This window comes from Strix uralensis, chromosome 7 (genome assembly GCF_047716275.1).
Source record: "Strix uralensis isolate ZFMK-TIS-50842 chromosome 7, bStrUra1, whole genome shotgun sequence".
Lineage (NCBI taxonomy): Eukaryota > Metazoa > Chordata > Aves > Strigiformes > Strigidae > Strix > Strix uralensis.
In genome coordinates this window covers 26681487-26697024 of record NC_133978.1, presented here as the reverse complement: position 1 = coordinate 26697024, position 15538 = coordinate 26681487, and the positions used below count along the sequence as shown (strand labels likewise).

At 48.1% G+C, this 15538-nt stretch overlaps 1 protein-coding gene across 1 annotated transcript in view; it reads right to left on the bottom strand.

Moving 5' to 3' along the window:
• HPSE2 (heparanase 2 (inactive)) overlaps positions 1-15538 on the bottom strand; it is a 127739-nt gene that overhangs the window by 35835 nt on the left and 76366 nt on the right. The window contains exons 6-7 of the mRNA XM_074875685.1: positions 3684-3857; positions 2927-3098 (exon numbers count right to left, since the gene is read on the bottom strand). Coding sequence (XP_074731786.1) covers positions 2927-3098; positions 3684-3857 — 346 coding nt within the window. The remainder of the gene's footprint in view (positions 1-2926; positions 3099-3683; positions 3858-15538) is intronic.

Here is a 15538-nt window from a genome sequence, read left to right as displayed (position 1 = left end):
GGGTACCTGATCTGCACTCATCATCTAGCCCGTCTAGCAGACCCCAGAGAAAGGTGGCACCCCAGGAGGGGTTCAGTCCCACCCTGCCCTGGAGGACAGGCCTGAGGACTGTGTCAGAACAGCTCTGGAGATGTCCATCTTCCACCACTGAGACAGACACAGAGCCTGGTGCACAGCAGAGAGCAATGCCCAACTCGTGATGACACTGTCATTATTGCAGGAAAATGTTTAAACATAAAGAGTAAGTTTAGCTTGGTTGCTTGAGATAACAGTTAAACAATAGACTGCAATGTTTGGAACACAGAGTATGCAACAGGAAAATGTAATTTTAGGTAATACTTCACAATGAGACTTTTCTCTGAGTGTTTCAGGACGTCAGGTAACTCTAGAGACTTTCCCTGGAGAACATCTAATGTCAGCTTCTACTGTCAGAGATCACTCCCTGGGCCCCTCTGAGCTCTCCTCTCCCACTTCAGCTCATTTCCATTATTTCCCCCACCAAAACCTGCTTTCTCACTGTGTAACAGGGCACTGCTTGCCTGGCAGACTAATCCACTCACCCTGTCTGCTACTCTGGGTGCTCATCTCTCCCCTCCTTACTTAAACCTTACTTAAGCCTTACTTAACACTTGAGTCTTAATCTTCCACTTGGCATATCTCTTCCTACCTGGCTGACTTCTGCTGTTCATCGCATTTTTTAAGATAAGAGATAAACTGTGCAGATTTTGCATCATCAGGACTAGTAACTGCACACACTTTATTCGCTCTGGAGCCTTCAACCTACTGTGAGCACTACATAGAACACTCATGGTGGTCTAGCAAGGCAGACAGCAGGCTTGCCATTGAGAGCACCTTCCTAAATTCTTTCTCCTCTCTCCTGCATGCTGACTCTGTGGGGTTCATTCAGGATTCTGAGAGGCATGTCCTGGCCGTGACAGCCCCAGGCACATGCTGAGCCACATCCCATTGACCAGTTCTGTGATGCTCCTGCAGAAGGCAGAGCTCTCAGTAGCACTAACTGAGTACTGAAGTGTCAGGGAGCTGCTGGGAACAAAGCTCACACTGTCAAGCAGCTTAGGCACTGGGGTTTATCTATTCATCCTTTAGCAACTCCATTTCCAAATACTGCAAATGAGCATTTAGCCCTTTGTCTTTGTGTAATCAAACTTGCTCCTTCTCTTTACACCCTGCCTGGTAATAATGGGGTCTTTATGTGGAAAGACAAGCAGCTCTTTTCTCACAGGACCCCATGGGCTGTAAGGTCACGCAGGCACGTGTCACTCGCCATGAGCTGCACACACCAGGGTTTGGAGCGCAGGACACAAAGTTTCTCCATGGGAGAGAGAAATCACTTTGAGTGCCCGTGGACCAGCGTCACCCTGGCAGGCAAGGATGGCAGCAGAGAAACAGCATATAGCTTGGAGAGCAGGCACACTCATTACAGCTCCTTCAGACCAGTGTGGGGGTCTGGTGAGCCCCCACCATCCTGTCACCAGGGCTGTTCAAACCCTAGGTGTTACCTACCTTCCCTTTCATTTGAGATGGCATTTCTGCCATCCTCTCCATCAGATTGTATGCTACAGTCTCACTCCCAGGGTTGCCGTCAGTCAAACTGCAGCTCCAGCAACACAGAGCTGCCAGACCACCCTGGCCGTGCAACTCAGCTCTTCCGACCCCTCTTCCCTGGGACCCGGCTGCGGCGCACGAAGGGCAAACACAGCAGTAGGACTTCCCTTTCTCTAAGAGCTTCTTGGCTCTCATCCCTGTTGTTTTCCTTACTCAGCCCGCTCCTCCCGGCACTAATAGATTTCCTGCTGATCAAGGCTACTACAACATTTTGTAACTCCCCTTGCGCTGCTTTCACCGCACCGTACCGAATGCGGGGGCTCCAGCAAGCGATGCGCTCACGCGGCATTGCCGTCAGCCATGGTGTGGGCGCACGGGCTGCTCCCCCACTTTGGTCGGCAGGAGGGATGCTGGTGTTGCAGATGGTTCAACCAGCTTTATGGTCTCTTTGTGCTGCTGCAGTAGAGCTAAGAATCTGGCCCTGACTCCCTCCCCGCCTCGCCAGGGACTGCATCAGTGTGCTGTTTATTGTTTCTGCCAGATCATTCATGCAGATGTTAATGAATTCTAGACCCAGCTTTGCTCCCAGCAGAGTCCCTTCCACACCTCCCCCTGCCCAGCCCTCTGCACTGGAGTTTCTGTTTACAGTCCTGCAGGGAATTTCCCCTCTGCTGCACGGTCTTCGAGCCACAAAGTCCCAATTCCTGCTGCCAGCAGGCTCCCACACCTCCCTGGTTCCTGTAGCTGTCCAATGTCACCTCCAGGTGTCTGCGTCCCCCACTGTCACCATTTCTTCTCCACCTCTGGCCTCCCCAAACTAGAGACATGCCAATTCTCCTAGGAGGGAGCCAAGGGCTTGGCCAGTGAAGAAAGTTGCTACAGGTTCTTCCTCTGCACAGATGGAGAGAGCACAGGGAAAAGAAGTCACCAAATGGGAAGAGCAAAGCAATTTGTCCAGAAGGACTCTGAGACAATATCTATACTGGTAAGGAGTGCCAGGATCTACCTCCTGGCCCTGCAGCCCACAGGAATGCAGGAGCCTGCATCCACACCACTGCATTATCTTCACATCCCAACAAGGTGGGCGCCTCAGTCTGCCTATAATTGGGAAATGATGGGAATACTTGGGAGAGTGTTGATCAGCCCAGCCCAAAATCCCACCAGGGATCTCTGCAGAAGTTTAGCAGCACAGATGACCATGTCCCCAGGCCTCTGGTACTGCGGTGGCTGAGCCACACAGATCCTTGCTGTCCTGGCAGCTGTTGGACATCAGGAAGCCAAAGAGCAAGTCTACCTGCTGAAAAGGGCATCAGTCTCAGGATGGGTTTCTGATCTCTTCTTGATCTTCTTGATCACTTACCCTTCCAGGAGAGCAATGACATTCTTTCTGGGCCTCCCAATGTTCGGCCCATAGAGGTTTGCTCTGGAATAAGTGCGGATAAGCTGCAGCAGGCTTCTCAGCTGGATGTAGTCCTTCCCCAGCTGGCTGCCGTTCACTGAGCGGCCAATCAGGGTCCGATAGTTATTGGGCTCTGGGAAAACAAAAATAGACAAGCAAGGCTTGCCAGCTCCGCTCCTTCATCTGTGCTTCCGGAGAGACACACATAGCTCATGCTGTCGCACAGCTTGAGCTCCACAGAGCTGCCTGCCTACTCTGCGGAGCAGCAGAAGGAGCCTCTGAGGAGTCGATGAGGGCCATTGTTTGCTCTTCTGTGCCAGCATTCCTCCTGCACCCCTTTTTCTGTGTGCTGGGTGAAGCACCTGCACCTTGGTGTCATGCTCCTCGCCTCGTAGGGTCCCCCACTTCTCCTGGTGCTGCAGCCACCCTACAAGCCCATACAGCTGCTGGTCTGGCCACCCCAGGACTGGCTGTGCCCAGCAGCCAGGGCAGAAACATTTCATGTGCTTAATACCAACTGATGGAAACGTCTAGCTAAGGGGCTAACACATGCCAGGTCCATCTTAAAGGTGGTGCTGCCTTATAGCCGCAACCTTTAAATCCCTCTGAAACCACATTGGCAAAGCATCCCGAGATCTGCAAATATCCTCTTCCAAAAGGGAATACCTTTCTGCTACAGAGAGCTCCATTCCTGTGACTCTCCTGTTCTCACACTCACCATTGCCCAGCTCCCAGGAGATGTTGTACTTCTTGCTGGCACTGTACTTCAGCAGGCTGAGAGCATTGGAGCTGTTCCAAGAGTTGTTGGGATTTCGGCGCAAAGCATTCAGTGCAAAGATCAGGTGAAGGCCAGAGCAGTCAGCAAAGTTATAGAGTTTGTCTAGAGACCTGGCTGGGAAGAAACAAAAACCAGTTTGTAATTCAAATGAAAGCTAGTTCCAGGGAGGTTCAAATGATCCTGCTGTCCATCAGACCTTGCCTTCTGTGTAGGATGAGCCAGGGTCAAATGCCATCCCCACGACATCTGTAACTACAGAAATGCACCTGACCTTTGAAACTGGGATAGGATTCCAGTTATGGGCTCATGTCCTTCCAGCATGAAACTTGGATGCCCTCCACCACTGTGTCAAGAGCTAGGGGCCATGTTACCAGAGACAAGTGACTTTATAACATCTCTTTTCATCTGCTCTTGGCAAGGGAAGTTCAGCCTTTCCTGTGCTTATTCTGCCTTGCATCCCTTTCAGAGCAGATCCCTGCAGTGCCTGGGGGGCAGAGGAGGACATCACCACCCCAGGGTTGCCAGCTCACAGCTGCCTCTCCTGCATGCCACCACAGCCTGCTCTCTGCTCCCACAGTCCCCTCTGCAGTAACCAAGCCCCAGCAATAATCATGTAGAACCTCCAAGGTGTGCACCACACAACCAGCTAACCTCCGCTCTGCACGCAAAGAGAGGAGCTTCATGCCACCCCTTGAGCTTGGGGACAGAGGAGGACTCCCTGTCTGGTGACAGTCTGGCCAAGCCCCGCAGCCGGGGTGGTCCTCCTGGGGTGCTGGGGTCTTTGTGGGATTCATCTCCTACCTGCTGGCCCCAAAGCTCCCCAGCTGGCATCTCGCCTGATGTACTGTGGCCTTGATGAGCAATGGGGCACCAGCCAGCAGAAAGAGCTGATCAGGGAGGATTGGCATTAGCACAGGGCATTGCTAGGAGAGCCAAAACACTTAATGTCTTTTTTTTGCTTCAATCTTCACTAAAAACTCAAAAGCAATCAAATGCCTGATGAAGCTAATGCTAGTGGTAGCAAGATACAAACTCATGCGACAGTGAGAGGAGATTTGGTTAGAGAGTAATTAGATAACTGTGGTGTTTTCAATCATCCCTGCCTGTTGAACTGCATCCCAGGACACTCGGCGAGCTTCCTGAAGCAGCCTTGGAGATGCAACCACTTAACTGCGAGGAGCCACCGGGGATGGGGAGGTTCCAGGGGGCTGGGAGGGCAGACCGAGGGCTCCGCTTTTAGAAGAGGGGAAGGAGGCACTGGGGAATTACAGAGTAGGCAGACTGACTTCAGGTCCCAGAAAAATACTTGGACAAATAATCAAGCTGCTTGTCAGCACTTACAAAATATAAGGAGATGATCAACAGCCACAGGAATGTGTCAAGAACAAATCACACTGAAGCAATCTACTGACAGGAGAGCAGGGTTTGCAGGCAGTAAAGCAGCCGTTTAAGTCTTATACCTTGATAGTTTTTTAGGCTTTTGACACGATTGCACATGATGTTCTCTCCAGAAAGTGAGGTAACCCTGATCTAGACTGAACTGCAGTGAGAAATATGCACACCAAGAGCATCTACCAGTAATTTGCTCTTAAACTGAAGGGTCTAGGCAGCCTGCTCTGGGTCTTTTTATACGTTTCCAATAAAGAGGGGTATAAAGGAGCAGAGGATACATACATCAGACTTGCCACGGCATTAAGGTGATAGCATGCACCACCATGGCCAAGGGAGCTGAAGGGGTTGGAGAAGAGGCGACCACATGCTCAGGGAATTGCTCTAAGCCCAGGGGTGATACTCTGAGACTCCCCGTACCCTCACTGCCCGACCAAGGGGCAAGTGAGATGGTGACAGCTGGGAGCTACTTGCTCCAGTCAGGATAAGCTGCTCACAGCCTGTATGTCTATGTTTATTCTGTCGCCTTTCCTGGTCACTGAAAGCCTTGGTGAATACAGAGCCAGCTCTGAGGTCTGAGAAGAATAAACTTATTTTTAAAGTACTGTTTTAAGGAGGGTCAAGGAAATAAGCTAACTGAATACCTAATGTTTAACGGAATGCAGCAAAGTCATGCAAAGGAGAAGAAAGGAAAAATGTGGAAAAGAAATTGCTAATCCCTTTCACAACCTTTTTTTTTTTTTAAATGCTACTGGTCGTTTGAGTGAAAAGTAGCTGAATTAGATTAATCTAATGTATTCATTTCACTGGTTCAGGCACATTAGCTGTTTTTCTGGATGTTTAGTGAATTAGAGACAGATACAGTTACTTAATACTCATTTACTTCAGACCTCCAGGCAAAAAGCTGCACTTGAAATGACACTCCTATAAAGAGGGTAAGACAGACACCTAAATGACAATATGAAGATAGCAAAAAGGTGTTACCTGCAGTTCCCTTGCTAGAAATGAAACGTTTTTGCTGGTGCAAAACAGCTGTAGTTCTTAAATACTACAGGAGGGGATTTGGTTCATGTTTAGGAGCCTCTGCAGAGGACTGGGAATTGATTTTCCATGCATCCACCAGAGGAAACAAGCCGTCTGTTTATCCCAAGTGCAGGGCCTGCCACTGTGAAATTATATTTTTCCCATGACACTTATTTAGTTTCTGTGCGCCTGGACAGAGAGATGCCACGTGTACTTCATGTTCTGCCATGACTTTCCAAACTGGAAACCTCAGCGATCAGGCGAGAGAGCTAAGAGAAAGACACAGATGTCTGGGGGTTGCTCCTGAACATTTCCAGTGGTCTCCCAGCATACAAACCTTGTTGCAGACTGCAACAAGGCCACAAAGAGCAGAAAACTACTAATAAACCTATCTCTGCATCAAACCAGATTGTTAATAAGGGCACTCTCGGTATCAAGAGTATCAGATATCAAGTCCACTTATCTCCTTCATCCTTGGCAGCTGTCTTGGGATAGTGTGAACCTGGAAGCACCAGTCTCTCCAGTGACTCTAGCAGGGCCTTGACCAGTTTGCACAAGATGCCCAACCGTTAGTGGTTAAAGGGCCTGTCTGACCCCTCCTGAGCTGACTGCCTTAAACTGGATGTCTCTGTTGCAGACAGCTGCAGTTAGATGAGAACAGTACTGTCATGGGTGTCTAAAGCACAAAAAGAAGCATATTTAGAAGACCTCAAGTGATGTCCAGCCCTCCATAAGTACAAACAGGGCCAAAAGAGAATGCTATAAATATTTTACTGCCATGACTAGGGATGGCCACATTACTTCTGAGTAATGAGAACATGAAGAATCGCAGTATTATTAACAGCTGGCTAAAACTCACTTTGAATTCTGGATAATTGCACTGTTCTTCATCAAATACAGAAAATCTTGCAGGAATTTAACCTCTTCCCAGCTAACAGATCATTAGGCAAGGCTTTCACAAAGCATTTCAATAGAAAAAGCCATTGTCATACCAGAATGAATCTTAATAGAGCAGAACTAGATTTATAAGACATTCTCTCTGCCCCTTCTCCCCCTCTGCCTGGTGCAGACACACACACTCAGCATTCACATGCCACTGAGCTCAGGGAGAAGGAATAAAACAAAACAAGAAAAAAAAAGAGAATAAAAAAAGTGCGAGGATACTGAGAGTCAGCTTCTGCCACTTACTAACGCTCACGTAGTTGGAGCGAGGCTAACCAAGGCAACAAAGCTACGTGCTCTGTTCCCTCACACCCAGCGGCAGTGCTTGCTGGCAGGTTTCAGCAGGGATGGGCTCCTGCCTCGGTGGGTTTGGGACTAACAGCAGCCAGTAGGTAGAGACAGAGGCCCCATGGCCCTGGCACAAAAAAGAAATCAGGAGATATTTGGGCTTTCTCAACCTTTTACATCCTCAGTTGCAGAGGCTTGAACGCATCTGGAGAGTGAATACTGCCCGACGATGCATGGCTGGGTGGCCGCCAGTGAAGATCTGCTCGCAATCCTGCTCTCAACTGAAGCTCTGCACAGGAATTAAAGATTTTGGCTGTTTGCATGGATCTCTCACCCTGCACAGAGGGATACAAACAATTTCAAAATGCAGGAGAAGGTGTCTGTGAGGCCACAAATGGCGGTGGGGTTCATGGGACAAGTACGTTCTTTGGGATCCTTTCCCATTTTTCTCCTTTTTATACGAGGCTAAATTTTAAAGTTCTCTGAAAGATGGATGGCACTTAACTCTGTGGCATGCCAACACAAAATCTGAGGCACATTAAAACGTCTCTGGCAGTTTAAAATAATTGGAAAGACTTTCTAGTTGTAGTTACTGAATTAAACATTATACTAGAGACTTTATAAAGAACATAGTATTGACTGCCATTTGGTAAGAGGGACAGTTCAACAATCTCTGGGTTTGAAAGTCTTCCATGTTTTTTATTCTGCTTCAGGAATTTTGCTTTGGCAGGATTTAACACAAAGAGTGGAAATTCATGTGCACGCTGAGATGGAGGCTGAAATCAGCCAGTGGGCTGAGGGGTGGCGGGGCATGGCATGGTGTGCCGGGGGCTTTCGTAACTCTGGGAAGACAACCAGGAGGACAGGAAAGAAGAGCCTGTTCTCCCTCTGTCCCCACCATTCACCACGTCTGTCTCTTGCACGTACAGCTCATGCCAGTGCTGAGGAGGACAGAGTGAGAGCTGAGCACAGAGCGGGCAGCACACACCACACTCCCCAAATCTGCAGGTTAGCTGAGAGACCAAGCAAATGCACAACAGATGAACCCTTCTGTTGATAAAGCAAAGAAATGAAGTTCTAGAAATATCGATTTCAACTAATCATGGGTATTGCTCGATTCTGCATTCCCCATAAATTTTGAGCAATGCCTGGAGTGTCCCTGCAAAGAGCTCCTAGTGCCAGCACCAAAGCCAGCAGCATCCCCTGCCCCTCAAACACCCCGCAGGAGATAGCATAGAGAAGGGGTTGGGAAAGACCTGGCAAAGAGCAAACAGAAGCCCAAAGAGAGCTTTACAGTGAGGGGTAGAAAGGGCAGTACAGAGCGTTCAGACAAGAGATGAGTAAGATGGCTGGCGAGAACAATGAATGGAAAAAGAAAGGTATTCCTGCTTGTAGAAGAACAAGTGGGTACATGGAAAATTTATTTACAAACAAATTGCCACCATAGTCAGCTGAATCCCATTTGCACTGGCTCTCTTGGGCTGAAAATCCTCATAAAACCACATGTGTGTGGCAAGGACTTAATGTTTTCTTAGCAAATAAATATGAATCAGAAGATGTGCAACAGGCAATCAGAGTAACTCCAGACCCATGGGACAGGTCTGCAAAACTGTCTTGAAATCTCCCCATGGATTCCATCCCCAGTCACAGTAGGGTTTCAGAAACCAGAAGCCCCCATCCATAATTTGCACAGTTAGAGCACCAAAGAGTAACCTTTACCACCACGGCAAGTTCAGAGGAAAAGCAATATCCCACACTGTCCATATGCACTATAACATCCAGCTTGATCCACTGGATCATGGGAAGATTTTCCTATTCTAGCTGCATGCTAAACCAGTCCTTCAAAGTTGCTGCTTAATGAGAATTTTAAGATTTCGAGGCTACCAAGAAACCCACACAGTTGCTGGAAATTGCATTCTAATGATGACCATCCCAGCTGGAAAGCTGTTTGGTTTTAATTCAGTCTTCTGAAGCATTTTGCTATGCAGTAAAACCACACTATGTAAAGATGCTGAAGAATTCCCAGGCAAAGTTGCCGGCAGGAGGGAAAAGTTTGCTTGCCTCAGACACGCGTTTCACCTGAAATGCTCCCTCTACCTGGTCAGGCTTCCGATTTCCCTCAAAGAGGATGGAGGTGTGTAGAACCGTCCCTTGCTCTCATTTACTTCCCAGGCTTCCTTATTGCTCTATGGGACAGCAAAGGCTGGGGGCGTGCTGCGCGTGGGAAGCGCTTCCCAAGGCAAGGTACAGTGTTGGAGGTCTGCTCTGAGTGACAAGAAGTGCTTTGGCAGAGCCTAACAGTGCTATAGAAAAGGGATCTAGTTTAATCCCATCTGAAGAATACCTGAAAGTTGGAGGAACTGGCTTTAATACTGCCAGCCAGTAAAGAAATGCTGCACACTGTGTGTTAATGAGAACCTGGATTTTATATCCAGCTGGATGACAGATGGGGGATCTGGTGTTATTCCCCCCGGAGTATCAAGGGGGCCTTGTTCCAAGGGAATTGTTGTCATCATCCATGGTCTTTAAGCAGCTGAACATCGACCCTCAATATTCATTCAAGTCTTTAACTAGATTTTTCATTTCACTGCCAATGCAGAGGTGATTATGCTGACCACGTGAGCTAGGTTTAGGCCTTAACACCACCATACAGAAATAGCAGTCTGGGGGCTTGGTGTCAATCTTTCGCCAATAAGGAGCTTGGCCGGCAGCCATGGATTGTGGGCTGAGTTCCCAGCTGGCATATAACTTGGAAGACAACCATGAGGTCTGGGTTCAATATCCAATTGCTAAGGAGTCTGGCTGACAGCCTCATTTTGTGGAATGAATCCCAAATTAATATAATGCTTTTGATACCAGACAAGGGGCATGGCCCACTTCCAAATGCTGTAAGGGCTCAGATAAAAGCCGTAGGCACTGGGTTCAGTGTGTAAATGGTATCAAGGTCGGATAACAGTCAGGATTGCGCTTAATCCTCAGATGGTGAGAAAAAGGAATGAGCCCTGAGCTCTGCCCTCATGCAAAAAAAAGAGCTCAAACGAGCAGAATAGCTCTGTTTTCAATCCTCGTGTGGTAAAGAGTGCACAGGACAGTAATGGTTTCTAGAAACAAGTGTAAATTGTCATGGAGCTTCAGAAGAGATGTGGGATCTGGGTTCAATCTCCAAATGCTGTAAAGCTCAGATAATGGCCAGAGGGGCAATTTCCAAACCCTGGTGCTTGGGAGGGGACCAAGATCACATTACAGCTAAGAAAGCTGTTTTCTTCTGCTGCATAACTTAAGACATTTTCCCTTTTGGATCAGGATGAATCCAGCATCTTCTAAAATTTCAGAGGCAAATGGAGGTGGGTGGGTAGAGACTACAGGTCTGAGCAAAGCAAAAGAACAGAGCAAGAGAAAATAAGACTGTGAGCACCACCTGCTCTTGCGCACCTTGTTGGCCACCCCAGATCACTGGGCTTTAGCCACAGAAATTGCTCCAGAGAAAACACGGGTACAGTTCATCAGCATCCTCACTCCTCTGCAGTGCCTGAACCACTGGCTGTCCTCAGGGCCTCTGTGGGAGGCAGCTCATCCCACCGAGAGATGGTGACAGCCTGCATTGCAGTTACCTCTCACGGACACCGCTTGCCCAAGGGATTGGTGTGAAACAGCATGCGCAGCAATAACTCACTGCCGCTCTCATAACTCATTTGTGGAGTAGCCTCCTGATGTAGCTAGGTTAGTTTACTTGAAGTCGTTCCACTTTGTATAAAGGAATGCAAATAAAATGTGTATAAAATATTCAAATACTACTTTGAGTGGGCATTTAAAGTTGGTCTGTTACATAGGAAACCCTTCCTGGACGATGTTTTATCAAAAGCGATATTGATCCCGTGAAAAGCTTCAATTTGATAAATTGGCACTATCTCCCTTCCCTTGAGGAAATTCTTTAAAATCTAAATCTGGTCCCTGGTACTCTCAGCTTTAGTTCTAAAGTCCAAATAGGATGGACCACAGAGGACAGGGCCTGATCGCTGTGAGTGCTGCTATAAGATGTGGTTTGTCAGTCTGACCTCTCGCTAGCCACTTTTGAGCAGCAACTACAGACACGGTGTAAAAAAAACCAAAACCACCTTCTCAGGGCAGCAACTACCCATTCCTAACAACCAAGGATGCTGAAGACAAGCCCTGTCAGCACCATCCCCTGCAAGGGCAGTGGGCAGAGCCCAACATTTTGCTCCTTACCCTGTGCAAAACTGTGACGCTGGGGACAGGTTACAGCCCATGCCACAAAGCCACCTTCCTCCGGGCTTTACCTAGGCACGTGGAGGGAGTGAACCCGCCAGGCTTAGAAACATGGCTGCAGATATAACCCAGCTCTGCTGCCAGACCGTTTGCTGACAGAATGACTGTTTTATATGGCTATAAGAGCAGCTATAAGCGCAGCTGTCTGAAAAGCAACAAAATCTATGATGTGTGTTTCTAAATCCAATGACAGCTGGCAGTGCTGCGCTGCAGCTCATTCCTTCTTTTACACAGTTTAGCTAAAACACTTCTCTGCAATCGCCCTGATTTATCAACAAACAGCAGTTTCTGGAACAATTTAAAAGCATTCCCAAATAGGCAAGAAGTGGTCAGCTCTTCAAGCACTCAGCGATCTGTGAGCTCCCAAATAGGCAGGCAGCTGGAGATGGATGGGGACGGCTGATGACAGCACCAAATGCCCTCCCTGGCCACCTCACAGGGAGGACAGGGCTGTGGATCACATTGGGATGGGGGGCTTTGAGGCAGGGGTACCTGGGCAGCTGCAGAGCATTACCCATGGATGGGAGGAATGTGATTTATACGGTTTAAAGCTGGCTTCAGGCACAAAAGTGAGCCACTTCTGCGCTGCCAGGGAGGGGAAGTAACTTGGTCTCTGCATGGTGCTGCTCCTCAGTTGAGGAAGCCACATGGAGGTGGATCTCCTCCTGCGACCGAGTCTCACCTACCAGGCATGGGAAGCTCCATGCAGCCCAAACCCACACAGGTGTGTAGAAGGTAATGCTGTAGCTTGCTGTACAGCTGTACACTAACATGAGGCAGAGTGAGAAGACACAAGGGCAGGTACCATGCCTGTCCCCATCCTCACCTCCTTCTGCCAGCTGCAGGGCAGACAACACCAGCCATCAAGGTGACCCACTCCCCTGTGCATCACTTGCTGCTCAGGCAAGTTGCATCCACATCATTCTTTCAAAGTGCCACAGTGCAAGGCAGAGGTTTTCTTTATAAATACTTTTCCTTGACAGCACCTGAAGTGCTAACACTGCAACAAGAGGATGGATGTTTTCAGCACTTTCCTCCAAAAAGTGAGCTGGACAGCACAGGCTGAGCAACACCCTGCGCACATGCTGCGTGGCTAAACTGAAATGAAAGATGTACAGGTATGAAGCATGTTTTTAACATGTTCATTTAATCCCAGTAAAATGATCGACGCAGGTAAGCCGTGCACCTAGCTCACCAATTCCCTTCAGCATGGCCAGCAGCTCCCATACTCTGTTTTTGCTGCCTGAACTGCTGTCATGTGGCAGACACACAGCTTGATTCAGAAGAGCCTTGGGCAGGGATGTGAGCCAGACCCACCCGAGAGCATCCCTGGAGCCGAAGAAGGTGTGGCACCTTGTACTGGACCTCTCTACTTCCCACCCCCCGGGTCTCCTGTTGCTCTGGAGGAGAGTGACACTGATCAGTCATGCTAGGAAGCCGAAATACCACATCGGGAACAAATTCAAACTAAGGACTTCAGCGTTGCCAAACCCCAACATTCAAAAATCATGAGTCAAACTCCCAAAAATCATGGGACTGGCTCTAGAAACCCAGTTTTAACATAATTTTCATTGTCTGCTGTTTTCAAAAATTTTGGGTGCCTTTATAGGACATTTTAAAGCTCTTCTACTACCAGGAGAGCTAAAATCTGGCTTGTTTTTATTTTTCCTTTTAACAGCAGTTGATGTGCAGCAAAAAAACCTGTTTTATTTTACAAGTTGTTTGGGTTGGCCTTGCCTCCCCATGGGTGGGGGCTGCAGCTGGGTGGCCAGGGATGGCAGGGACATATCTGACACCCCTTGCCAGCGGGCACTGCCACAGAGATGCTCTGCCATTAAGCAAGGATCTGCCCATCTCCTCTTACAATCCCTAGCTATTTGGGGGGTAAACCCAGAATCCACAAAAATCAGGTGCTTCATTTTACGGGTCTGAGTCAACGTTTCCTATCGTGCAAGGAGCCACAGTCATGGTGTGCCTCTGAAAACTGCCAATCCCCGTCCCAGCCCATCCTCTCCTGCCGGCTGACCCCATTCTCACCATTGGCCGTCCCTGGCTGTTCCCGCTTGGCGGAGCAGCTGATTTCCCTGGGAGGAAGAGGGAGTGACTGGGGCTCTTTGCACACTTTGTGAGCTGGGCATCTGGTATTTTTCAAAACTCTAAAACATTTTAACTGAAAACTGTCCTAAAAAAAAAACCCAACCAAAAAACAACGCATAAAACCGGAAATGTTTCAATCTGAAATCCTTAATTAAAACCACACTCTTTAGTACATAAAGAAGGAAGTTAAAACAGAAATGTACTTTTGCACATTACAGACAGCATTATAATAAACACAAAGCACTGCCAAGAAAGAGGCATTTTCAAGGCTAAAGTAGATGCCTCCAGCTGCACTCAAATAATGTCAGAGGGCTGGTCCACACTGCCGAGTGTCATTGAATTTGAACGCAATAGCAAACAACCAAGCTAGGCAGATGAAGAAGACAGCAATTATTGGCGCAGACCGTTAGCGCTGCAGCAAGGACCACAATCCGCTGGGGTCTGTGAACTCCACTGACTTCCCACAGATCCCAGACCCTGGTCTTAATCTGTAAAATATTTGAAGGAACTGGCCCTGGCTCTTCCTGCTCCTCTGGGCTCGCAGATACGGCTCAGCTGGAGGGACCCGGTTTGGCAGGAGCTCTCCCCAGCTAATCTTTGGGGGAATCTTGTACCAAAGCACACAGGGTGGAGTCTGAACCTGATTTTGGAGGCACAGATGAATGGCTGGAAAAGGCAAGCATCATTAGCCTGATGTCCTGCATCACGCAGCCTGGGACACACACAAGGAGTGCAGGAGTCAAATCCAGTCCCTCAGCAGGACAGATCACATCTTTTGTAAAGGTATCCACTGCCAGCTTAGAATTTGCTGCAAGTATGGAAATCAGCCTATCCCCATGTAAAATTTTGCAGTTATTTAACCTCCATGTTCAAAACATGCACCTGTCTTCTAATCCAAATTTACCTGTTTTGGCCTTCTAATGACTGAATCTTGATATACCCCTGCCTGCTAAGTTTTTTGTTTCTGGCAGATAGCTCAAGATTAAGATCAAGCCTCCTCTAAATACACTTTCATTAAGCAGCATTTGTTTCAGGTCTTCAGTATTTTCACAGTAATGCAAGTTGTTCCAAGCTTCCAATAATTCTGCAGCTCTTTGCTGTCCTACAAGTCTTACCAGGTTATATCAACAAACCAATGCTACATGCAACATTTAGGATCTCATAAAAAAATACTGATGTGCTGACGGAGGATAGGTGTGCTCAGACTCCTGCTCCTCCACACCAGCCACGGAGCCATGCTCGAGTACCTGCTGCCAACAGCCCAGCGCTGCTGCCCGGGCGAGATGCAGAGTCTTGTGCAGAGTGAGGATGCTGGAAAAAAGTAGTGTCTGGGTGAAGATGGTTGGTACCTCTCCAACCTAGAGAGGGGTCTGGAAACTACGTCTCAAGGAAGACACTCACAAAAGCTAATGGGTGCCCTAACACCAACTGAAAGCTTGGGGTATGGCTAAGGTAAAGGGAAATTGCAGTAAGCTCAGAGAAAAACTCTGAGTGAGAATAACAGGGCAGCCTTCTGATCATATTATATGTGTGCACATAAATGCCAGGAGAACAGAGAATAAACAAGACTGCTTTAAAGCCCTCATATACAACTACAGCATTTAGCCTCACACATGCTTCATGGAAAGACATTGTTGGATGACTTGTTTAGGAAACAGAAGAAGAAAATAGGAAGGGGTTTTTTATAACAATAATACTTTGGTGTTCAAATAGACTCTGTGCATGTCCTCAGACAGAGAAAGACACAAGGAGCACAGGAGATGTCCCAC